Source organism: Carassius auratus, chromosome 7 (genome assembly GCF_003368295.1).
Source record: "Carassius auratus strain Wakin chromosome 7, ASM336829v1, whole genome shotgun sequence".
Classification (NCBI taxonomy): Eukaryota; Metazoa; Chordata; class Actinopteri; order Cypriniformes; family Cyprinidae; genus Carassius; species Carassius auratus.
In genome coordinates, this window is record NC_039249.1 from 32,537,673 (window position 1) to 32,563,344 (window position 25,672).

Here is a 25,672-nt window from a genome sequence, read left to right on the forward strand (position 1 = left end):
AAGTCTTAACCTTCAAGTCTCAAGCAAGTCGAAGTCATTTTCACAATAAAAATCTATAATAAATAAATAAAAATTAAAACTACATAGCCTAAGATATAAATGTAACTGAAATTAGTAAAACATAAAAACATGAAAAGTATTTAGGTACAGCTGTTTCTATAAGCCTTAAACATTGAAGAAAACCATGAAAAAGTATTAAACAATTCAAGTAAAGTGGTTTCTATGCAACCAAATGGCATTCTTCCAATAGGCATCACCCTTATGGGACATGAACACATCCTTAAAGGGTTAGTTCATCGAAAAAACATAATGTTATTTTCGATGCTTCAAAATATTCTAACATACCCTCTGATGTCACATGGACTACTTTGATGATGTTCTTCTTACCTTTCTGGACATGGACAGTATACCGTACACACAGTTTCAATGGAGGGACTGAGAGCTCTCAAACTAAATCTAAAATATCTTAAGCTGTGTTCCAAAGATAAACGACATGAGGGTGAGTTATTAATAACATAATTATGATTTTTCGATTAATTAACCCGTTAAGTTAGATTCTTCCTTTTTAACAAAATAATACAACAAGACCTGTTTATAATGTACAGGTGCATCTCAATAAATTTGAATGTCATGGAAAAGTATATTTATGTCACGGAAAAGAAGACTGGATGCAAATGCAAGTTAATATCTCTTTAATGAGAGCTTTCCACAGATAGAGTCAGATGTTCAGGAATTGACAAGACAAACAAGCAGCAGGAGAGATGGCAACACAGGGACCTGATGGGCGCTGGTGTTTGTGGTGAGTGGAGTCCGTGAAGCGACCGTGGCTGAAGTGATGAACGAGGTAATCCAGAACGAATATCCACAGGAACTAACAGGCAACAGGAAACAGCGACGAGAAATCAAGAGCAGGAACAACTACACGAGGGACACAACAACACCAGGACTCCAAACAACGATCTGACAAACATGAGACGAAAGACAAGGCGTTAATATAGGCAAGATGTAATAAGCCGCAGCTGCCGTTGATCAGTAATCAGCGGCGACGCCCACACAGAACCCACAACCTACACACAGACAACAAGATGACACCATGTATCTATGAACCGTGACAATTTATTTCAATAATTCAACTCAGTTCAACTGTTGTATTAAATAAATTCAATGCACACAGAATGAAGTAGTTCAAGTCTTTGTTTCTTTTAATTGTGATTATTTTGGCTCACATTAAAAAAAATGAATTGTTCGCCTTCTGGAAAGTATGTTAATTTACTGTATGTTTACTCAAGACTTGGTAGGGGCTCCTTTTGCTTCAATTACTGCCTTAATTCAGCGTGGCATGGAGGTGATCAGTTTGTGGCACTGCTGAGGGTGGTATGGAAGCCCAGGTTTCTTTGACAGTGGCCTTCAGCTCATCTGCATTTTTTATCTGCATTGTTCCATATTAATGAATCCTGACTCTTTAACACATTCTACACTCAAAGACCAGAACGTGAGTTAAAGAAAAAAACAAGGAACTTCGTTTTACAACCCTCTTACATAACTCACCACCCTGGGCGCCGCCATGATGGCAACGTCCTGGCGTGGATGAGAGTTATAACGCCTTGGAGACTATCCAGAGATACAATATCAAACTTCAAAGGGAAGACAAACACCCGCCCTTTTTACTCGCAGCGATCACACATTCCAGTGAAACAGACGCACACACATTCACAAGACGCACATACATTCACCAACAGGCACAAGCATTTTGGCTAACCCATGGACCTTTTTACTAAAACTACCTCTAAATGTATTTTAATGTCTCCCTTTTTGTGCTCAAATGTATGTATGCGGCACAGTGGAATATATGAATGTAACTGTGTGTTTAATGCAAATTTATATGCATTTAGTTAAGAATAACTCTGTATCTCTGTATACTTGATTGATAAAATCATAGTTCTTGGTGTCTGTAGAATCGTAAAAACACGACTGTAACGAATCTTGATAGCAAATTACAAAAAGATGCATTGTTTCAGAGGAACGATCTTGCTTAAGAAAAATGTTTAATTTTGTCATCGCCATAAATTAGACCAGTGGGCGGAGATCAGCAAACAAAGAAGATTTTTCCCGCCTCAGTTTGTTTACACTTCATTGGCTCATACTGAAAAATAGGTGTAAACCTAAGTTTACGTCAAAGCTCAGGGAAACCTGTATTCTGGGCATTCTGCTAGAGAGAAAAGAGGGTTCCCAGCTTTGCAACCGGACTTCAAGAAGTTCTCCGTTTATTCTTCTTTACTTTTCGTTTCATTTTAGTTTTTCTTTATTGTCTTCGGATATTTGACTTCATTCAATTTTCTTCACGAGCCAAACAAACTTAAGTCTAATCATCTTTTGGCAAAGTTTACCTTCGCGTTAACCATCGAGCTCACGCATCATCTGCTCTAGTAAGAACCGCGGTGAGGCCGCACTCAATTTGAGCGCAGCTACACACAAGAGCCAGATCAAAGCAAGTACTTTCTTATATCGCAACTAAAATTGCTGTTTAAGGTTGTCTAGGCTATTCAATGTTTGTGAAATCAGGGACGGACTGGGACTAAAAAACAGCCCTGGACTTTGACTAGGCCCGGCCCAAAGCAATCGGCGCGCGTAAACTTGACAACAACAACAATAACGCCTGGCATGAGTGTCACAAGACTTTAATTGTGGATCATGATACCATACCATCCAAATTATAGCAATAGCACTGATGTTGAGCGTGGGTGTCTTTCTCTGCTCTTGGTCTAAGCTCAACCAGAATAAACAAATGATGGAATGGATTTTTTTTTTTAAACAGGTTTTATTCCAAGATAGCATGGAATAGTTCATATAATATGTATAACAGCACATTATACAATCTATTTCATGCTGTCTTAAAATGAATTTATTATTTAATAATCTTAATTTATGCAGTAATGAATTAATCTTACTGCACAGATAATAATACCACATCTGAATGAAAATACACCATTACAAATTTAACTTCTGTATTCAAAATCTTCAGAGTTTGTAAGCATTAACTGTAATGTTAACAACATTTTTAAAAGTAAAAGCACGACATATTTCTTAATATTAGCTACTGAATGTGACATTTTACAACTAAAATGTTGAAGTTTAGCTGTTTTAACTACTGTAATCATTAAAAATGTAGCAACCTGAATCTCACTTCCTAACATCATCCCTAGCAAGTAACTCTCTTTCTCCTTTCATGTTCCATACTTGGATCTGGATCTGCCTGTGGAACCAGCATCTTTCTGTTCCTCATCATCACAGGTGGCATGTTGCTGCATAGCTGTCTGGCTCACTTCACTGCTGCTAATATTTAACTGCGAGGTTGCTGCTGCTGGAAAATATTGCTTTATATGTCAGTTAAATTAAAGGTGCATTGCTGCCACCTACAGTACTGGAGTGACAGGTGATGACTGTGTGCGTGGTGGGAAGTGGGCCGGCCCGCCGGCTGTCCTGGAGTACCGGCCATTCTGTGATTCTCCAGATCACACAGATGGCCAGTCCGCCCCTGTGTGAAATTATTCAATGACTTGGGGTCTCTTGCAAAGTTAACTGTTTGAAATTGTCATTCTGAGATTGGTTTTCACTTTCTCTCCCTCTCTCTCTCTCTTTATCTCTCTCTCTCTCATTTATCTCATTACTATTCTTGTTCGTTTACCTTGTTTAAATTGTATTTTCGTTTTGCTATATACTCATATTTACTCCGTGTGAATTGTAGTTATGTACTCTTTAGTCTGTTTTTATTAAAATCCTATAATTTGCTTGAATTTGTTTTATTGCTCATTGAGATCGAAGTCCCTGAATCGTGTGATCTACGCTGCGAGCTTTGTTTTATATGAATTAATTTCAGTAATCTTAGTAGTATAGACACAGAAAATATTATTTTTTCCTGATCAGAGGATTAATATTTCTTGGAGTTTGTAAGAAGGGTATTTTTATTGAATTTTGATAAGGTAGTCTAGCTTCCAGTTCGCTGGACAAACAGATTGTCTAGAGTAACTTAAATTAATTCTAGTAAAGGTTACCTTTAAATGATTAAATATTCCCTCTTTGGGTAATTTAATATTTGTAAGCAATAAGCACGTTATATTCATAGACTCATGAATATTCACTTCATTTGAGTTAATTATTCCCCAGAAAGTGATTGTTGCTACAATTCTCTCTGGGGTTCAGGTCTGGTGAATTTGCTGGCCAGTCAAGCACAACAACACCATGGTCATTTAACCAACATTTGGTGCTTTTGGCAGTGTGGGCAGGTGCCAAATCCTGCTGGAAAATGAAATCAACATCTTCAAAAAGCTGGTGAGCAGAAGGATGCATGAAATGGTCGAAAATTTCAGATTCGCTAGAGGTTGGAATCTGATTTGACTCTTGAAAAAACCATTACTATTGCCACTCAAACAGAAGCTGCTTGTGAACAGGCCAAATTATTATTGAGTAATGGCTCCGTTCCTGTGCAAGTGATACATGCAAAGTCTCCACCTGCAGCTGCACATCACCGTCGGAGACAACCTTTGAAGCCACTGTCTACAGTGCATTCTTCAATGCCTTCATTTACTGTAGCTGTCTCGTAGCCAGTGAATGCTATGGGTGTGGATCTAGGAAACACCTCGTGAATGACCGTAGTTGCCCTGCTGCATCGGCATAGTGCAATTAATAACTGTCAAAAGATGGGACATTATTCACGAGTCTGTCGCTGTCATGTGCCTAGCGTTTTCCATGCGTTTTTAACCCTTATGCGTTGTTGGGGACGTTTTCGTCCACTAGGGGGTAAAGTTGAGTCTTATTTTGGCCACAACTTTCTCGGTGTTTGAGCTAATGGAATGATTTTTGGTGACAAATCTTATTTTGACCCATATTTTGGGAAAATGCTTTGATTTTTTTTTAAAAACTCAATGGTACACTCTGGGCAAATTCACTACCCTTTCGAGTTGTTCGTGGATGAAAACATCCACTAAATTAAACTGCTGTAAAGATTTACCAGATAAATTTTTTTTTTTTCAATTTTTTTTGCATAAATCTATTAATCAACCTCAGTCCTGATCAAAACTACCAAACGTTTGAAAAAAATCCAAGATTTTAACTTTTTAATTACCAAGTTCATAAATGATGTCACTGATTTGGGGAAAAAAACACACAAAATTACATATTTTCAATATAAAAAGTGATTGTGGACTGGATTTTTTTTTTACCTTTTATCACAGTCTTGGGCATGTCAAAGATTAGAAACAAAATTGGGTTTGATGCATTGTTAGTTTTTGTGCAGCATTAGATTAAATTTTTTTCTCCCTAATTAGTTGTTGGTGGCTGTTTTTGTCCCATTGACTTCCATTATAACGACATTTTTTGATTGCAAAGCCATGACACCATATAATCATGCATTCTTGATTGTTTGTGGTTTTCCCTTTTGGGAAGAGGTAAAAAAAATATATTTTTACAGTTGATCACTAGGTGGGACCATTAACCCTTTAGATAGGCCTGTGCAAAAAAAGGCTTAGTTTCTGGCTTGTATATGGAGTTATATGGAGTATAACAGCAAATTATAGTGTTTGTGTGTGTGTGAGATTCTTGATTGTTGGTGGTTTTCCCTGTTGGGATAAGGTAACATAAAGCCCTGCATTTCAGCCCAAGCCCGAAGGGCCCCGACTTATATATGCCCCTCAGGCCGGGCTTCAGTCCAATTTTCACGTTATAGCTCACATGCGGGCCGGGCCTCTGTCATTTTTGGGTTATCCTTCTATTCAGGCACGTGCAGAGGGGGGGGGGGGGGGCGTTGGGTGCTTGAGCACCTGCCCGTTTGCCCTTTGGTGCCCAAAGTGCCCTTTTGTCAAAGCAAAATTTCCTCTAATTTTTTTTTTGTCATAACGTTTCCTTTTGTGAATGCCTGCTCATGCCCAATCTAAATATTAGTAAAATTTTGAATAATAATTTAGCCGTCAATAAGATGACCAACATGACCTTTGACCTGACGACTACGACCTCCTCATCCCACCAGGACGATTTGTCACGCTGCATGCGCATTTTTTAATGTCAGAGGACATTATTTTCAACACCGCGGAAGCTGGTAAGTGATTTTGATATTTATTTACTTATTATTATTTTACAAGAACGACGTGATGTGAGAACATGCAGATATGTTGTTTATATTGCAGTGTGTAGCCTGTAGTGTAGAGTAACGTTAGCGTGCTGTTTGAGGGAGAAACGTTTCACAGGCAGGGCAGAGGCGTCATGCCCATTCAAAGATTTCTGAGCCAAGTTGATTTTAAATGTAGCTTCCAAACGACCAAAAAAAAACAGCAGAATAATATTTTGTATATATTTGATATAATCACACTGTTGTGATTAGATCGTTCAGCATCAGCTGCTAAATTCAAATCTGTGTTCGCTGGCTGGCGCTGAGCCAGAGAAGTTCATACAACGCTTCATGATAACCAATCAACGGTTCTGTTGCGCGAATACAATGGCCAATCGGAGACGTGCAGAAGAGTCATCATGAAACGCAGTGTTTTTGTTCACTTGCTCGCTGACTGAATTATTTAGCGAATTCTTTCTTCAGAGAGAGAGAGAGAAAAAACTAAAAAAAAACCTGATGTGCATAATGTAATGTAAAGTGCTTCAGTGATTGTAATGGTAGTTTTTGAGAGTGCCTGAACTCTGGCTAAACTGAATGAAAATGTTATTTGATAATATAAATGTTCTTTACTCTCTGAAAAATGAAAGTGTTAAAATAAGTAACTTACAATATTGTTAGTAAAATTTACATTAAATGCAAATTCAGTCGTATAAAAAATATTTTATGGCATGATATGGCACTTAAGTAAAAAGTCGGGGTTTTATGTGTAGTTAATAGATTACACTACCTTTCCATTTATTGATCAAAGAACAATCTATAAAGGTGCAAAACGCGTTTACTTATACGTTTGAGAGTCGAGCTATTTCCTGATATATTAAGCATGTTTGGAATTGTTTTGAATAAAAAGGAAAAATAAATAAAACATAAGCCTATATAAGTTATACAGTGCGTTCATAGCATGACTCAGTTGTTTATTGTTTTGTATCAATATTTAAGGTGGACTTATTGATTACAGTAGGTGCAAGAATAGTAGTGATGGTTAAAATAATAGATTGATAATGAAATAGATTGTGCCTTGTTCTTATGTAACACCCTCAAGGGCCAAAAAAACAGAAGGAAAAAAACAGATTGGTCCAAGGCATTAAGTTATAGAAAAAAAAAAAAAAATTCTTTATTAAACAGTACCATAAAATTATTCAGGACATGAGCGGATTCAGCTAACAGGGGGAACAGTTTCTTAAAGTGTCCAACTAGGAATACAAAAGAAACCTGAGCAACCTATACAGGAGACACTTCACTGCATTCTGGGAAAACCACAGCAAACCCCCATACGCCCTTCACTACAAACTGGAGTATGTGATAATATACCCTATAAGGGCTCTATTAAATTGTACTCCTAGTTCTCCACTGATCACAATGGTAAAATACCCCCTGCTGCTTAAATAAAGGATAAGGAATGGCTTAGATTCAAAAAGAACTCCCAAGAATTTGAATGTTCCTACTCTTTCTATTTCTTTCCCATACATCCTTATTTTCAATCTTTCATCTATTCTTTTATTAGTAAAGAAAACACTTAGGGTTTTTTCCACTGAGAATCTACATCCCCATTCTTTCCCCCACTCCACCACTTTATCTACAGCTCCTTGCACTTTCCCAACTACATAATCCATATTTCTCCCCCTCTTCCACAGAGCCCCATCATCTGCAAAAAGTGATCTACCTATATCTACTGGAATCTTTAAAAAGATATCGTTAATCATTATTATGAATAGTAGTGGGCTTACTACACTACCTTGAGGTGTACCATTTTCCACAGTATACTGATTTGACAATTCTGACCCTATTCTTACTTGGATATTCCTTTCACACATAAAATCTTTTATCCAATTGAAGACTCTCCCTCCAATTCCCAACTTATGTAACTTAATTAGAACTCCTTCCTTCCACATCATATCATAAGCTTTTTCTATATCCAAAAATACTGCAATTACCGCCTCTTTATTTTCCTGGGCTTTCCTTATTTCATTTTCTAGTCTAACAACTGCATCCATAGTACTCCTACCTTTCCTAAACCCACTCTGATAATTTGCTATCTTTCCCTTCTTCTCAAGCTCATATGATAACCTTTCTGTAATCATTCTTTCCATTATTTTGCATAGATTAGAGGTTAATGCTATTGGTCTATAGCTGATGGGTTTAGATGGATCCTTGCCAGGTTTCCTTATCGGAATTACAACTGCTTCTTTCCATGTTTTTGGCAATCTTCCCTCTTCCCAGACTCTATTATACAGATGCAACAATTTCAAAAGTGCACTTTCTCCTAAATGTTTTAACATCACATAGCATACCTTATCTTTCCCCGGTGATGATGATCTTGACATTCTTATTGCTCTCTTCATTTCTTCCATTGTAAAAGGTTCATCAATTACACTATCTACTCTCTTCTTCCTTTCTAAAATCCCTGGATATTGACTTATTTTCCACTCTCTTCTCCTTCTTTCTTCCTCTGATAAGTTTTCTGAACTATGTACCCTACCAAATGCTTTGACCATACTCTCTGCTTTTTCCCTATTTGATACTGCTAAACCTTCCTCAGTTACTATAACCGGATATTCCCATTCCCTTCTATCTCCTCCCATCCTCTTTATCATTCCCCATACTTCACCCACTGAAGTTGTTCTACCTATCCCATCACAAAAAGTCCTCCAACTAGCCCTCTTAGCCTGTCGTACTGTTCTTCTCACTACAGCCAGAGCTTTCTTGTACTGGATTAAATGTTGCATATTATGGGTTCTTTTGACTAATCTGAATGCTTTATTTCTATCCCTTACTGCCTGCTGACATTCCTCTGTCCACCATGGTACCAATTTCCTCTTCCTCCTATTTTTACTTTTTGGAATTGAACTCTCTGCTGCTATTATAATTGCTGATGTAAACTGATTATTCAATCCATCGACATCTTCAGATACCTCCATCCTCATTATCGCCTCCTCATTCAATATCTGAAACTTGTTCCAATCTGCCTTCTCAAATATCCACTTCGGACTTCCATCACCTGGACTTTCTTCCCCTCTTTCTCCAATTGAACAAACCACTGGGTAATGATCACTACCAATTGTATCACTTGTCCACACCTCCCAGTTACCAAAACCAGCTAATGTATTAGATACTAAGGTAAGATCTATTGCTGATTCTTTCCCAGTATTTACATTAATTCTCGTAGCCCTACCATCATTCATACACACTAAATTCCTATCCTCCATCAGCTCTTCAATTACCCTTCCATTTGAGTCAGTATGATAACCTCCCCACACTGTGCTGTGAGCATTAAAGTCTGCACACCATATCACTTTATTTTTGTCTTGACCTTGTATTGTCAATAGTTTATTCAGATCCAAACTTTTGCAGGGATTGTAATAATTAATTATGACCATTTCCTCCCCCTTATCCCATATTTCCACCATTACGCATTCCTGCTCATCTCCCACACCCAGTTGTCTATATGGAATTCCTTGCTTGATAAAAGTAGCGCAACCTCCGCCTTTCCCAAGATCTCTATCTTTCCTTATCCCTAAATATCCATAAATTATAAAATCCAGGTTAGGTTTCAGCCATGTTTCTTGAATACAGATAATGTCTGGTTTCACTGCCAATGTTTTAATGAAGTGTTTAAATTCCTGACCATTAGCCAGTAAACTCCTGGCATTCCATTGTAGGAGGATTACCATAATTAAGATTAACCAATCCATGGTGCATCCTGACTTGACTGAATGGCAAGGTTCTCCCTCACCTCTTCCCACGTCAGTCCTATTAATCCAAGATGGTTCACCGCTGCTTTAACTACTAGCTGAATTTTGTCGTTTTTAGATTTAACATCCGCAGTACTATTAATAACACCTGCAATAAATGTAACCAAGTCTCTTTTATCCACGTACACCCTTTCATTTGATCTTTTTTCCTGCTCTTGGTTCCTGATTGTCTCTTGACTGTTAATACCTTTGTTCTTTCCATTTACCATATTTGCTGCTTCAGCAGAAGTAATCTTTCTTTCTACTTTTGTTTTCTGGATTTCATTCTCCCGTTTCATAATCTCACAACCTCCATAGGCTACATTATGAGCTCCACCACAATTACAACACTTTGGCTGTACCCCTGCTCCACACATTCCATATTCATGATCCCCCCCCACATCTTGCACATCTTCTCTGTTCTTTACAGTTCCTAGCTATATGACCAAATCTTTGACAGTTAAAACATCTCAATGGTTTTGGAACATAAACTCTCACTGGGTAACTCAAAAAACCCAGGAACACCTTCTTTGGCATATTGTCTTCCTCAAATTCAATCAATACTGTTTCACTTTCCTTTTTTACTCCTTCTCTTGTCGTTTTCAACCTTTGAGCTTTTATTACTTTTCCTCCTTTGATATTCTTCTTGAATTCCTCCATTCCTACACTCATTGGCACTCCTGTGATGACTCCTTTACTTCCAACCTCATTTTTCCCTCCCAATTTCCCTGAGCTTTCCACCTTAATTTTCCCTATCTCTTTCATTCTAAGAGCTTTCTCAACTTGATTTTCATTTGCACATCTTATCAGTAGATTACCATCATTTAACACCTTTGCGTATATTATTTCTCCCACTTTATTTGCCAAGGCTGCTGTCAACGTAAATGGGTTAATTTTCTTCATGTCACTCTGTGATTTCTCATTAAATCTTACTATGATTGTGTACTTGTCAGGTTTTTCTCTTTGATTTCCCTCTATCTCGTCATTTTCATTTTCCGATTTCTCTTCAATATCACTTCTAACTCTTTTACTCCCTTTGCCTTGATTAATTTGCATCCATCTCCCTACTTCCCCCTCATCCCTCTCATCATTACAGTCCATATCAGCCCAACTAGCATTACCTACCTCTGATCCATTCACAGAACAGTCGTGCTCAACCGCCTCACAAAAGATATTTCCACCTCGACTTGTTTTTTCTGTAAACTTCCGACTACTATTTTTTTGATCTCGGCCTGCTGATGCTGCCGCCATTTTTTTTTCCCGCGTCGTCTTTCGGCCGGGAGGAGCTCCAATCTAACGTCGTCCCTAGCTGCCTTTTCATATTGCCTGTTCTTTAAATTTGGTCACCCTATCAGCAATCTGCAATGGGATTGGTAGTTGCTCCCCAATCACCCCTCCCCTTCTCCTGCTTACCTTGCAACACTTAGATGGACAGAGACTGGAAAGTAATAGATCAGATGAGGAGATGGAGATAGAGGAAGAAAAAGGCAAATGTAGACGCACAAGTGATAGAAAGAGCAGGTAAGCAAGCCAGGAGACAGAGGCTGGTGAGAAAGAGGAAAATGTAGAGTGTTTTCTGTAGTTTTTACTATAACAGCTGTTCTTAATTATTCTGTAGAACAGAGAATAAAAAGCCTTCAGGTTGAGACCATTTAAGACATTTCAGTTTCTAATCACAGAGCTATTATTAGGTGGAAATAATTGTTATTTTTTTTTACTTTTAAACTTAAAATTGTCTCTTCTAATCTTTTTCTTTTTAAAAACTGCATCACAGCATTTGCTGCCGTATCAATACATAATCATCCAGATCGATACGCAAATCGGCAACGAATGCTTCACAATATATTGCTGTATTGCTATTTTGAACCGCGCTATTTAAAGCCTTGTTCCATGTGCCCCTTTTATACTTTGAGCACCTGCCCCTCCAAAGGTCTCTGCACGGCCCTGCTTCTATTTATATTTTTAGACATTAATTAAAAAAAAAAAATAGAAGTTGACGTCGACGATAGAAAAACAAATATAGAAAGACATTTCATTATCTCATAACTTTCATAATCTGGTAATTCAACCCGTTATAATTAAACTGACATACTGACATGACAGTCGCACGCACGCACGCTTTTCCGTCAGCGCGACCCACGATTATACTTCACTTATATACACTTATTGTAGTAGTAGCTATTACATGCCTCTAAATTAATGTATTAATAATAGCCTAGTTGGCCAACTAATAATTATAAAATGATGATTCATGTAGCAGCGAGCATGCATTTCTGTCTGCACCTGTTGCTGCGGGCCACGCAGCAAAGAAGAGAGCGCTGGCCGAGTTTGAAAACATTGTGGAGCAGGACGAGGATGACGACGATGATGTACAGCAATATATGCGCCTCAATCACAACATGGAAGGTGATGGACGAGATGTGCTGCTATGGTGGAAACAGCACGAGACCCTGCTACCGCGACTGTCAAGGCTGGCTCGCTCTGTGTTTAGTGTCCCGCCAGCAGCAGCAGCGAACGTGTCTTCAGTGCCGCGGGAAGAGAGGACGGGGTTAAAACCTTCCACTCTGGAGCCTATTCTTTTTCTCCACGATGCTCTGTAAGAGACTGTTCTAACTTTTCATTTGACTGGACTTTATTTTCGTTTAACTGTTGGAAACTAATGGAAAAAAGAATGGACATGTTCTGTGGTGCATTTTTGAGGTAAGATAACCTGCAAATTTGTTTTTAATTAATTTAATTTGTTTAGATTGTAGGGTTTTTTCTCATTTCGTTTGCGAGCGCTGTTGCGAGCCTGCCTCAGTATTAAATTTTTTTTTTTAGTTTTATTTTACTCACTCACTGTGGTTTAATAAATAAACATTTATTAAACTAACTGTATGTGTGATATGCTTGAAGTGTTTTATATCTATGGATTTTATTGTAGCCAAGTAAAGTATTAGCGTTAATTTGAGAGGCTTAATTAAATATGTTTTAGGCTACTTGCTGTCGGCTTGGCTGTTTAACGTTAATCGTCATTTTTTTTTTTTTTTAAATGCTTCAAACATTTTTCTAAACTAACTTGATAAAGAAATGAAAAGAAACATAACACAAAACTGACCCCTTTTTTAATTGTTGCAAATAGGGCAGGCTTCCGCTGTGTAATAAAATAAATAAATACATAAATAAAAACACGGTCTAGGGCCGGACTCGGGCTGATAATTCTGATGAGCTGTCAGACACAGGTCGGGCTAGGGCCTGAGCGTCTGGGCCGGGCTCGGGCCTAGATTTGAGGCCCGTGCAGGGCTCTAAGGTAACATTTGTTATTTTTTACAGTTGATCACTAGGTGGGACCATTTACCCTTTAGAAAGGCCTGTGCAAAAAAAGGCTTAGTTTCTGGCTTGTATATGGAGTTATATGGAGTATAATAGCAAATTATAGTGTGTGTGTGTGTGTGTGTGTGTGTGTGAGAGAGAGAGAGAGAGAAAGAGAGGGTGTGAGAGAGACCTTTGTGCACTTACCTTGATGTATCCAAATCCAAATATGCACCTCATGCTCTCAGAACTACATGGAGAAAACAATAAAAAAAGAAGTGTGTTTATCCACATTCTGCCTTTTGATGGTGAAAAGTACAGATGGCCTATATGTGAAATGCTCGTCTTTTCTTGATGGTAAAGCCAGTTTAAAACCTTAAAATCCTGTAAAAAAATCTACTTTGCATTACATTTATGAACATAATGTATTATGAACCAAAATGCAATACCATCTTCAAATAAGCTGCAGCTCGCTGGAGGGGTCACGCTACATAATCATTTCTAAAAAGTTGCTTTCTGCTCTTCTCACCTTTAAATGACCAGCACGATGCCATGCAAGTGTTTAAATCCATGTACTTTGCTTTTGTTTAGTCTATTCCCTTGTTAAGTCTGACGTCACGTAGCAGCGCTTCCGTGTCCAAACGCTCTATCAGTTACCACGAGAAAATAACAAAAGGTGATAATATAAACTCACAATGTAATAGAATACTAGCGAAAAAGTTATAATCTTAACCTTTAACTCCATACCGAAGTACCAGATAGGCAGACAATGAAAATATAAATATAAAAAAAATATATATATAAAAATTATTTGTGTTTGGGACACTGTGAGCACGGAGACTGTAGTGTATATCGTAAGTTTGAAAGCGTTTAGCTTAAATTATCAATATGAATAAACAATGCTCATAAACGGCTACTGAGGTCATATTCTCAAGTGAAGCGAGTTGAGGCCTGAACCCGAAACAGCGCTTCTTACGTCATCAGTTAACAACCGAATACTTTCACCACCATTAAAAGGCAGCAGGTGCATAAATACACTTTTTTTTACTCCATGTAGTTCTGAGAGCTGAGGTGTACATTTAGATTTTCTGAAATACATCAAGGTAAGTGCGCAAAGGTCTCTTCACACACTCTGTCTCTCTCTTTCTCAAACACACACACATACACACACAATATAATATGCTGTTATACTCCATATAGCTTCATATACAAGTCAGAAACTAAGCTTTTTTTGCACAGGCCTATCCAAAGGGTTAATGGTCCCACCTAGAGATCAACTGTACAAATAACAAATGTTACCTCTTCCCAACAGGGAAAACCACCAACAATCAAGAATCTCACACACACACAAACACTATAATTTGCTGTTATACTCCACATAACTCCATATACAAGCCAGAAACTAAGCCTTTTTTTGCACAGGCCTATCTAAAGGGTTAATGGTCCCACCTAGTGATCAACTGTAAAAATATGTTTTTTTACCTCTTCCCAAAAGGGAAAACCACAAACAATCAAGAATGCATGATTATATGGTGTCATGGCTTTGCAATCAAAAAATGTCGTTATAATGGAAGTCAATGGGGCAAAAACAGCCACCAACAACTAATTAGGGATAAAAAATTTTATCTAATGCTGCACAAAAACTAACAATGCATCAAAGCCAATGTTGCTACTAATCTTTGACATGCCCAAGACTGTTATAAAAAGTTAAAAAAAAAATCCAGCCACAATTACTTTTATATTGAAAATAAGTCATTTTGTGTGTTTTTCCCCCCAAATCATTTATGAACTTGGCAATTAAAGAGTTAAATTCTTGGATTTTTTTTAAACATTTGGTAGTTTTAATCAGGACTGAAGTTGATTAACAGATTTTTTGCAAAAAAAAATGAAAAAAATATGAATCTGATACATTTTTACAGCAGTTTAATTGAGTGGATGTTTTCATCCACGAACAACTCGAAAGGGTAGTGAATTTGAACAATGCATAAGGGTTAAGCACGATATGTGAAAGGCCCCTTACTCATCATTGGGGAATCCTGGAGTGTGATGTGACGGGACAGCTCAGCGACACACAAGCCATGACACAAAGTTACAGAAACTAAACAAGCAATATATGTCTTCCCCAGATGTAATCTTAGTTCTGTACTTCAGCGTTGAGTAAAATCCCATTATTATCTCCTTTATGGTAGAGAATACTGCTTACTAGGCTACGGGTAACAGCCTTTATACAGTCTATGGTAAAGGCAAAGATGTTGAAATAAACATTCACATTCACACAATCAGCTTTTCCACATGCCCCGATAATCAAAACGTCTGCTTAGCACCTGCTCCATGTCTGCAGATCAGTTTTTGTAACTGTATTACTTAATCCACCTGTTGCTTTGGTCTTCATCAGAAGACGCTTGCACCACCTGCTGGTGAGCGACTGACAGGAGATGGAGATCATGCCTCTGTGCTCTACTGCTATTCCTGCAGCTCCCAGCTGTGAAATTTAACCACTGAATTTGTGGAAGTGAATTTGGAAAGTGAAATAAAATGGACCAAAATTTGCCTGTTGAATATTATACATCGTATTTTTAAACCGATTGAATATTTTGGAAGTGAATTCTGGAACGTGAATATGAATTATTGATTTTTTTTAATTATGAAAAGGTGTGTGAAATATTTTAAATTGAAATATTCACTGCTTAAACGAACAACTATGTAAAATTTCAGGACCTAAAAATGCAAGCCCTGGAAATGCAAGGCATTAAAATGTAAGTACTGTTAATGCAATGCTAATTTTTTTCATTTAGTGCTATTCAGCATGCTTTTTTGTTTCAAAGACATTTGTCATTATTTTACTTACATAGATTCCTGTACTTGGATGCTTACCTGTGACTGTCTCTAAGGATGACATCACCTGCTCTAGGTCGTTCTTTGTAGTTGAATCTGGCACAGTTCTGCTTGGAATGGATATTATTAATGGGCTACGTCTTCGTTTCGAAGGCAATTACATTTTGCCAGAGCACATATCAGCTTCTGTCTTGCAATTGTCTGCTTTGATATCTCTACCTGCAAAAACACATTTTATCCGATTACTCGATTAATCAATGGAATTTTTTGGTAGAATACTCGATTACTAAAAATTCGATAGCTACAGCCCTAGTTACAAATGTGTCAATTCAACAAAACCAGTCTGCACTTCCTGGGATATACAGTGAACGTGCAAAGAATTCAACCTGATGAGGATCACCTTTCCGCTATTCTTCATGTACCTGCTCCAGAAGGTGTGACCCAACTTCAATCATTCATTGGGCTACTGTCGTGGTACAACAAATTAATTCCTAATTTTGCTACAGTTGTTGAACCCTTTCCGCACTTGTATCAGAAAGGGCTCAGATTTCATCTGGTCCAAAGACGCACAGCAATGCTTTGATGCTGTAAAATAATTGCTCACTCATAGCCCTGAACTTTCATTATTCGACCCAGATTTGCCTACAGTGGTATCTACAGATGCCTCTGACTATGGTCTGGGCACTGTTCTTACTCAAGTTCACGAGGATAAAACAGGGCGCATTATCACTTTTGCATCTCGGACCTTGTCAGTGGCTTAACGCAAGTATTCTACCACTGAAAAGGAAGTATTTGCTTGTGTCTGTGCTGTTTAAAAGTGGCGAACTAACTTCCTACGAAGGAATTTACACAAGGAAATTAAGCAGTGATTTATAATTTAATATATATTAAAATGTATAAGGAGTGTATTGTAGCTAACCCAAAAAAATGAACACATTACAATTGTTTTATGACTGCAAGTCTTTCTCCTCAAATGCTATTGAGCTTCAAATTTGTGTTTGAGCCCATGTGAAAAAGTAGCATAATTTACATATTGATTTACAGTTTATTTAAAAAATATCAAACATTCAATTCAATTGTGCATTATAGCTGTCACCTAGATGAACAATTACAGTTGTTTTTATGACTTTAAGTCATTCTCCTCAAATGCCACTGACGTTAGAAAAGTGTATACCAATATCGCATGTAACTTTAGAGACGGTTCCTAAATTTGACACTCTCGAACCTCCAACGTCAAGCCAACTTTATGCCTAAAAAATTTTTTTTCTTCTTCTTTCTTTAGCTTTCCTTTCTATCCGCCGGATTGCTGATGTTCATCCATCAATTATGAATATTCAGCACACAAACATGAGGTGCAAGCGGTTGCGAACACGGATGGGAGAATGGCGGAAGGCTTTTTTTTTTTTTTTTTTTTAAGCAACTGGGATGGTGCCACCTCGGGGAGTTGGTGCCCTACGCAGACTGCGTACTCTGCGTGTAGGGAGCGACAGCACTGCGTCTTATTGTACCAGTTACGCTACGGCAGACATTGGTGAAGTTAGGTCACAAAGGTCACCAGGGAATTGTCCGCACAAAACAGCGGGTTCGTGAACTGAACTAGTGGCCAGGCATTGATTGTCTGGTTAAAGAGCAAATTCACATCATTAGAGTTTTAAAAATTTCTGGAAAAAAGAGACTTTCACACATACGTACTTTGTTGTACCACCCTGTCACGAATGGAGCTGTAGAGCATTTTCATTGTGTGTTGAAAAGCTGTATTCAGTCTGCCATTGTGGAAGCAAAGCCGTGGAAATCTACAGTCAGGCAATTTCTCCAAGTCTATCTTGCTACACCCCATTCTGCTACAGGACTTTCCCAGTTTGAGTTGCTCCATGGCAGAAGGATGCAAACGCGTCTCAATGTTCTTCCTCCTCCCACCACGCATCAGGATGCTCCGGCACTTCTTCAGCGAGTTACTTTCAAGCAAAAGACATTGAAAGCATACACTGACTCCAGACGTGTAGCTCGCACTACTGATTTTAGAGTGGGGGATTGGGTGTTTGTGCGGATTCCAACTCCGAAAGCACATCCAAAGTTTACCAAGCCTCATCAAATTGTGTGTAAACTGGGTGTGTGTACTAACCTATTATCTGACGGGGAGAACTGGCATGCTTCTCACCTGGCTTGTTCTGTTGCACCTATTTCGGAGGCATCTGACACAGGTGCTGGACTTGTCATTTCAGCATCTTTCTTCTTCTCCTCCTCTGGCACTCCAAGCTCCTGAAGCACTTCAAAGGGTGTCTTCCCGTTTGAAATGACCTCCTTGTATCCTGTTCGGTTATGTCTAAAGTGAAATTAAACAGTTGTGAGGGAAATGGAATGTGTATCTTATTGGATGATTTTATCTCTAAAAGTGACCGCGCCTAATTTACAAGCTGCTCTCAGTGTTTAATCCAAGAAATGAAATGGGAGAAAACCACTCACTGCTCTTTATTGAATTAATTTGTAGTTTTAACAAGAAATAATCTATATTTAATTTATACAGTAAAGGCTATGGAATGCTATTTAGATTTGATTATTCAGTTGCTGTACCTGGACAGCTACAAACTTAAAAAAAACTGAAACACTGTTTAATTTGTATATTTGTGCTATTTACACAATTTCAAACAGGGTCCACCGGTAAAACCTGCACTGGAGCCCCACAAACCCCAGCTACGGCCCTGTACACCGATTGGTCTGCTTCAGTTCAAACACACAGCTGCTGCTGCCACCTTTGACAATAGATTTACACTTCAAATTGGGTCTGTCTGCTAAATGCATACATTTATTTTATTTTATTTATTTATATATTAATTGTATGTTTGGCTGGATTCAGTTGCGGATTTACACTGAGCTTTATTTCAACACTCGCAATAACATTCTGCGTAAACTGGTAAACTCAAAATGGGATGCCGATCCATCAACCATCGGTGCAACTGCCCTAGCCCTGTGCTTCTCCACAGCTGAATACGCATGCTCAAGCTGGAGCCGCTCCCACCATACCAAATTGATTGACACAGCCCTCAACAACACCTGCCACATTATCACGGGCTGTATAAAGTCAACGTCAGTCCCGTGCCTCTATGCTCTGGCCGGCATTGCCCCCCCTAACATCAGGCGATCCATCATCGCCCAAGACGAGCGGAGAGCACAGGAGTTTGACACCAGGCACCCCCTGCATGGACACATAGCACCCTCACCCCGTTTGAAATTGAGAGCTAGTTTCCTGCTGACAGTCCCACTTCTCCAGACAACCAAAAAAATTGCAAGGAAGAAGACTGAGCTTTATTTAAAGAAGATGAGACAGAGCAGATGATTAACATTCCACAGTTAGCTCGTTGGGTCGTAGGGTGTCAGCTTACAAGAAGGCGCACGGAGAGGCAGATCCTTGGTAGAAAGCCAAAGCCACTGACTACACACATAGGCATGAGGAGAGGACCGGCGACGATCAGCTTCAGTCATGGTTTGGCCAGAGGTTTGGACCAAAATCCTTCTGACGCACCAAAAAAATAAAATAAAGAAAAAAGACCAGAGGTGGAATGGATCTTAGATCCAACTCAAATTAAGTCAACATTCCACTCTTTCAAGTCTTCTCTGCATTCTTCCCCTAAATACCTTATAAAGGGTTCCCAAGTTTTAGAAAACTGTAGTCTCTTATTCCTTATACAGAGCCGTATATGCTCCAAATGTAATGTATTTGTGAGTTTGTCAAGCCACAGCTGGAACGGAGGTGGCAGTTTATTTTTCCAGAACGTTAAAATAAGCTTTTTGGCCGTTAAAAGTACATAGAAAAGAAATCGTTGTTGATACATGGACATACAAATCTAATTTCTTGAAACACCAAACACGATTAAAATGTTGCATAGTAATTTCAGAGATCAAAAATCTGGCACCAAAAGCTTTGTAGACTGGGACATAATGCATAGCTGTGAAGCAGAGTCACATCAGCCATCCTACATTTACCACATTTTGGAGAAACACCTGAAAATATTCTAGATAATTTTTCCTTAGAGTGGTGAAGTCTATGCAAGATTTTGAACTGGATAAGCCGGTGTCTGGAGTTTATAGAACATCTTTTAATCTCTTCCAGGCTATCCGCCCTTAACTCATTGAAAAATTCTGACCCTCATTCTTCTTCCCATAAACTTTTGATTGAAAATGTAGTAAGTAATTGGGAGGCCAGGAGAGTTTTATAAATGCAGGAAATCATTTTTCCTTTACCAAAATAGTCCTTGAGGCAGGTGTCAAGACATGAAGGGCTAACTCCTGCTTTCTCCTGTGCAAATGTTGTTTGTGATGAAAATATAAGTAAATTTGCATCAGTTACTTTATCTACAGACTGATGCATTTCTTACAGATTTCTGCTCATTCAAAATCAGATACAGATGAAATAGCACTGTAAGATTACATTTTTCAAATTTTTAATGCATTATTACAAAAACGATTGTGTGTGAATGTGCTGTAGCTAGCTACCTGTTTAAATCATGCTTTAACCTGAACCTGGTGGAGCAGTGGTGGAGCGCTCTTGGAGCGAGTGAAAACCACGACGTTCCGACCTTTAAAGACTCCGCTCCTTGCTCCAGTCAAAATCACTCCGCTCCACTCCACGCTCCGCTCCCACTCTGCTCCACTCACATACTCAGTTTTCCAGGATATTCTGCTTATAGAACCATTTCCAGCTTTGGCTTCCCTCTTTACACCAACTATTACCAAAGCTGCAAACTTTCACTGATGCTCAAGAAGGAAATACAATGCATTAAGGGTGTGTTCACACTTGTAGTTCAATTGGTTTGGTTCATTTGTTCCAGGTCTGCTTTGCATTCCGATTGGCAGTTTTGACAGCAAACCTAAAGACAGCGAACCTTGAGGCACAGTAATACGTTCATAGCCTGATTGGTCAGCTTGAATGACATAAGCTATACATCATGACAGAATTCACCAAACATCCAAAACAAAAGGTTCTGCGGATGTATGATGTCAAAGCACCTATTAACCGATCGGTCTGCCCTACCAATCTAGCCAGCTGACTATCATATGATTTGCGGCTATTTTCAACAGCAGAGGGCACTTCCAGAGTGTTACTGGGTCGCAAGCCATTACTGTAACCCTGGAAAGCTTGGACTAGAGCAGAGCGCTGTTATCATCAATTATCAAAAGAGACTGTGTTATATACATATTAAAACAAAGTAATACTGTTTGTGTTACTGTAAATAAATAAATAAAACTAAATTTAATGTAAAAAAAATGTCCTGTGCAAAATATGCAAAAAACTTTTTTTTTCTTGTCAGAAAAACAATATTATTTTAAAGATATTACCCGAAATATTTGAATGAAATACCTTAACTGTAAAATATATATATATAATTTAAATAAAAATAATATTTTAACTGAAAAACGGTTTTATAGGTATTTCCTGATTTATTCATAACAGATATGTGTATTGTAGAACATGAATCTCAAGCAATCAATGAAAAACAGCATGCATGAAACAATGTAAATGCTCCAGGAACTACACAGTTACTGTCTTTGAATAAAGCAACATGCAGCATAACATCAGTCTCTTGTATTGTTAATGAAGCACAGGCTCTACTCTCCAGCACAGTATTAACCTCACAGAACGTTAATTACAGGTAGAAAATAACATTTGTTGTTTTATTTATCAGATGTTATCATGTTTATTGTTTTATTTTAATGTTTTTTTTGGTAAAACCATAATTTTGTTATAATACCAGCCTACTGTTTTGAGATGTTTGCTATTTGCAGTGGTGTAAAATACTTGATTAAATTTACTGGATTACTGTACTTATTATTTTGGTAGTATGTGTACTTTATTCATGTAAAATGTTAACTGATTACTTGTACTTTTTACTCCTAACAATTTTATTTCAACTTAAGAAGTACTCATTAATTTTGCATTAATTTATTCATGCACATTCAATATGGTAAACCGAAACTCAATATATATATTATATATATATTTAATTTATATATATAATTTTGTCGTCCATTTTGATGTATTTGTAAGATGTAGTATAGGCTGAATACACAAAATGGCATTTTTTTACAAAAGAGTGCAAATACTATCAGTGACGAGAATTTAAATACAATTAATGTTTTGGTAAGGATGACAGCTTTTTTAAATTAAATGTTACAAATTTCCAAAACGTGTTTAAATTAAATTATAATTAAATTGATAAATTAATTATAAATCATGTTTAGTGATGTTCTTACAAGGGAGTGGACTTTTTACACCCCAGGCTATTTGCAATAGGTTAATTACTATTTTTCAGTGTGGTTTTTTGTGAATTGTTTTTTTAAAAAAAAATTTTTAATAAAAAATAGGGTAAGTTTGATCCTCAAACACCACTGTATAAATTATAATATTAATGTATGGAACCCACAACAATAAAATAAAAAAATACCGTCCCCGTTTTTAAATTCGTGGATAATGACAAGTGAGATTTCAGTGATATTTTGACCACTTAACTAGAAAATGTACCTGGTTTTCATATCAGAAATCTGGTCACCTTAACTTATGGATAAAGAATTTACCCAACATCAACATTAAGCTGATTAAAAATGTAGTATTTTTGTTTTCCAACAACATACCAACTACATAATACTTAATGGTTCCTAGAAAAAATACTTTCCCATAATGGCGCGGGAAGGGGGGCTGCAGCCCTGGTGGGGGGCTGTGGACTAACCTATTATTGTACTTAAAAACGTGAAAAAAATAAAAAACAAAAAAATTAAAAACAGACATAACAATGTGTTTAATGTGGGATTAAGATATACTGTAGTGTGTAAGATATAAACTAATGATTAATTATTTTAATATTTCGTTGATAAAAGACTAACCTAGCCTCCTCAGGAATGCTTCCGTCACATCACACTTGTTTGGTCATGGCTAGCAATAAGCAGCAGAAACGTATTTCGGGTAACACAGTTAAGAAAAGTAAAAATAGTGATGGTAATTCTTCTCAAACAAAGGATGTCATGACTATCCCCGTTCTCAGTTACGTTTTCTTACTGAAGCCAAGGGAAGCCATCTCTTCCGACAATCACTATTATTGTAAATAAAAAAAAATATTTGACTTGTGACTTGGCCTCTCATTTCTATGGAGAAAATGAAATAAATGTAGAATTCGTCATGCTTTGTTCCGATCAGAATAATGGGCGTTTACTAGCCGCTCTCAAGCGCACGACCGCATGCATAATTTTGCCACAAAGAACCGGCTAAAGAAATGATTATGAATTTGTCAAAAATAGCAAGGAGATTTAATTTCATTTAATTGTTTATTAATAAAATGGTGTTTTCTGTGTCGCTGCAAAGACAATGCGGACTCGCCATGAACGCCAGAGAGAAATGCACATTTCATATGGATTAGGCCTACATATTCAGAGAGTAGCCTATTTCTTTTCGTTTTGAATATTTTCGTTTAAAAGTAGACATTTTTAAGCTTTAATTTAATTTAATTTATTTATTTATTTATTTTTATTAAACATCAAAGTACAAGTAGGCTACATCAAGTAAAATTTTTGTATATAAAACAGTAACAATCACGCCAGGGGAGAAGACTAGTAGAGAAATTTCATGTCGTCAGTCACAAAATAATGACGTCACATATTTTCCAACCCAGCCCTCAGCACCCCATCCCCCCACCCCCCCCCCCCCCCCCCTACCCCCGCATGAAACAGCATCCAGCGCGCCTGCTTTCCCATTAAACACGTGACGGCGATGATTCAGATACACTTTTTCGTACACTTTTTAATATAAGTTCTACAGAACTACTGTTGAACATACAAATGCATTTCGTCTTACATTATATCCTTAGCCAATTTATTCACAATACATCTACATAGGGTGCATGTGACTAAAAGGGGATTTACAGAAAGGGTCTGCTGTCCACGTCCTCCGCGCATGTTCCACTTTCCCAGAAGAGAGTCAGTTGGTGTGTAGCCTAATGTTAGATGTATGAAGCGTATCTTCTGTGGATCCACGCCTACCTCCGAATGCACAAAAGTGTCGAATAAACGCCAAAAGAATCAGAATACAAGAATGGGTCAGTCAGAGAGCGGAAATGTTGCTTCGAAAGACTCTGAAACCAGATCAGACGCAGTAAGTTAATGAATTCTTTGTTTTGTTATATGAAATTGATGCAGTTTGCTGCATTACTTTTACGCTCCCAACATGCAAAATTAAGATTAATAGGAAAAGTAGGCATAAACAGAAACCAGCGACATAATGTCAGGATTTCTGTTGAATAATACATTACATTTATGTTTGTCTTCACCAAACCCTGTCGAGGCTACATCCAGAAAGCTTATGAATCGTAGGGTGGAACTGTGTCTTTTGATCGCTCGGTATTCACTGACACTAGCCTATAGGATATTGATGCGCGCAAAAGCGGGACATTTCTTTAAATATCTCCATTTGTGGTTTGAAAAAGAAAGAAAATCATACAGTAGCTATTAACAACTCAACGGTAAATAAATTATGACTTAGACATTTTATAGGCTATGTAATGGAATATCTCATTAAAGTAGCTTACACCGCAAAATTTTCCTCGCATTTCCATGCTAAAAAAAAAAACAACAAAAAAAACCATTAGATTAATCTAGATTAAAATGGCTCATTCGAATTCTGCCGACGGCATTCAGAATAGGTGTGTTACCCAAATAAAATTGACAAACAGTAAGTCTTTGAGAAGGGGTTTATCAAGCTAGATGGTGCATTAGAAATGTACATCTCCTGTTTCCAAAATGCATCACAAAGTGCTTGAAAAAGCTGTAAACTAATTCCACATTGCACAAGTGGGGACCCGGTGAAGGATGTACCAGTGGGTACTGTTTGAAATTGTCTAATTTGTATGTTCGTTTATTTGTATTTATTTGTGCTATTTACACAATGTTTAAGTTTTTTTCAAGTTTGTAGGTGTCAAGGTACAGAAACTAAATAATTAAATGTAAAAAAAGCACTGGATAGTCTTCAATGTAAAAATGAAATATACAATGAAACCTACATTTATTCAGACACCTACAACATTATTAAAGTTTTGCTATATATATCAAAAAATATATCTGGTGTCTGAATAATTTTTGGTTTGACTGTTAAAACTACAAAGTAGTCAAGAGCAGTGAGTGATTTTCATTTTCTTGGATTAACATTACAGCAGCCAGCAGCTAAATTAGGTGCGGTCCCTTTAAGAGACGATGAATGCATCCAATGGGCTAGTTGCATATCTCCGCCATCTTGGATTTCCGGTCTTGCGAGTGTGTGCGTAGATATTTCCGGTTGTGCTTAAAGTCAGCGCAGAAAACTGGAGAAGTCCAAATATTACCTTCTATATGTTTACAGGATTTATAATATCACTTCATATGCAAATAAGATATACACTGCTATTATCACTATACTACAAATGTTAACTGAGCCAGTGGATTTGAAACTTGTGTATGTTTGGGTCTGGTGAATGAATTAAATACACTAATGTTCACTACTGTTCACGAGATGAAAGTTGAACTCATGGCGTGTATACACAGCTATATAATGTATTTTATCTTACCAAATATATAAATGTACAAATTACTTATTTCTCGAAAATGTTTGCATTATTATTATTATTTTTATATTAAATATTTA

The 25,672-nt window shown here is 37.5% G+C and overlaps 1 protein-coding gene and 1 long non-coding RNA gene across 4 annotated transcripts in view; one reads left to right on the plus strand and one right to left on the minus strand.

Annotated features, from left to right (window-relative positions):
- LOC113106521 (F-box only protein 44-like) overlaps window positions 1–25,672 on the plus strand; it is a 107,074-nt gene that overhangs the window by 35,336 nt on the left and 46,066 nt on the right. The window contains exon 1 of one of the 3 annotated variants that reach the window (XM_026268545.1): window positions 23,888–24,151. The exons of the other annotated variants lie outside the window; for them this stretch is intronic. Coding sequence (XP_026124330.1) covers window positions 24,008–24,151 — 144 coding nt within the window. The 5' untranslated portion in view covers window positions 23,888–24,007. Of the gene's footprint in view, window positions 1–23,887; window positions 24,152–25,672 lie in introns of those variants that run through there. 3 annotated transcript variants of the gene reach the window in all.
- Window positions 16,091–24,034, minus strand: LOC113106524 (uncharacterized). Its single transcript, XR_003292500.1, has 3 exons — window positions 23,923–24,034; window positions 18,173–18,337; window positions 16,091–16,233 (listed from the first exon to the last, which is right to left on the minus strand). It is a non-coding gene; the product is annotated as an uncharacterized LOC113106524 (long non-coding RNA).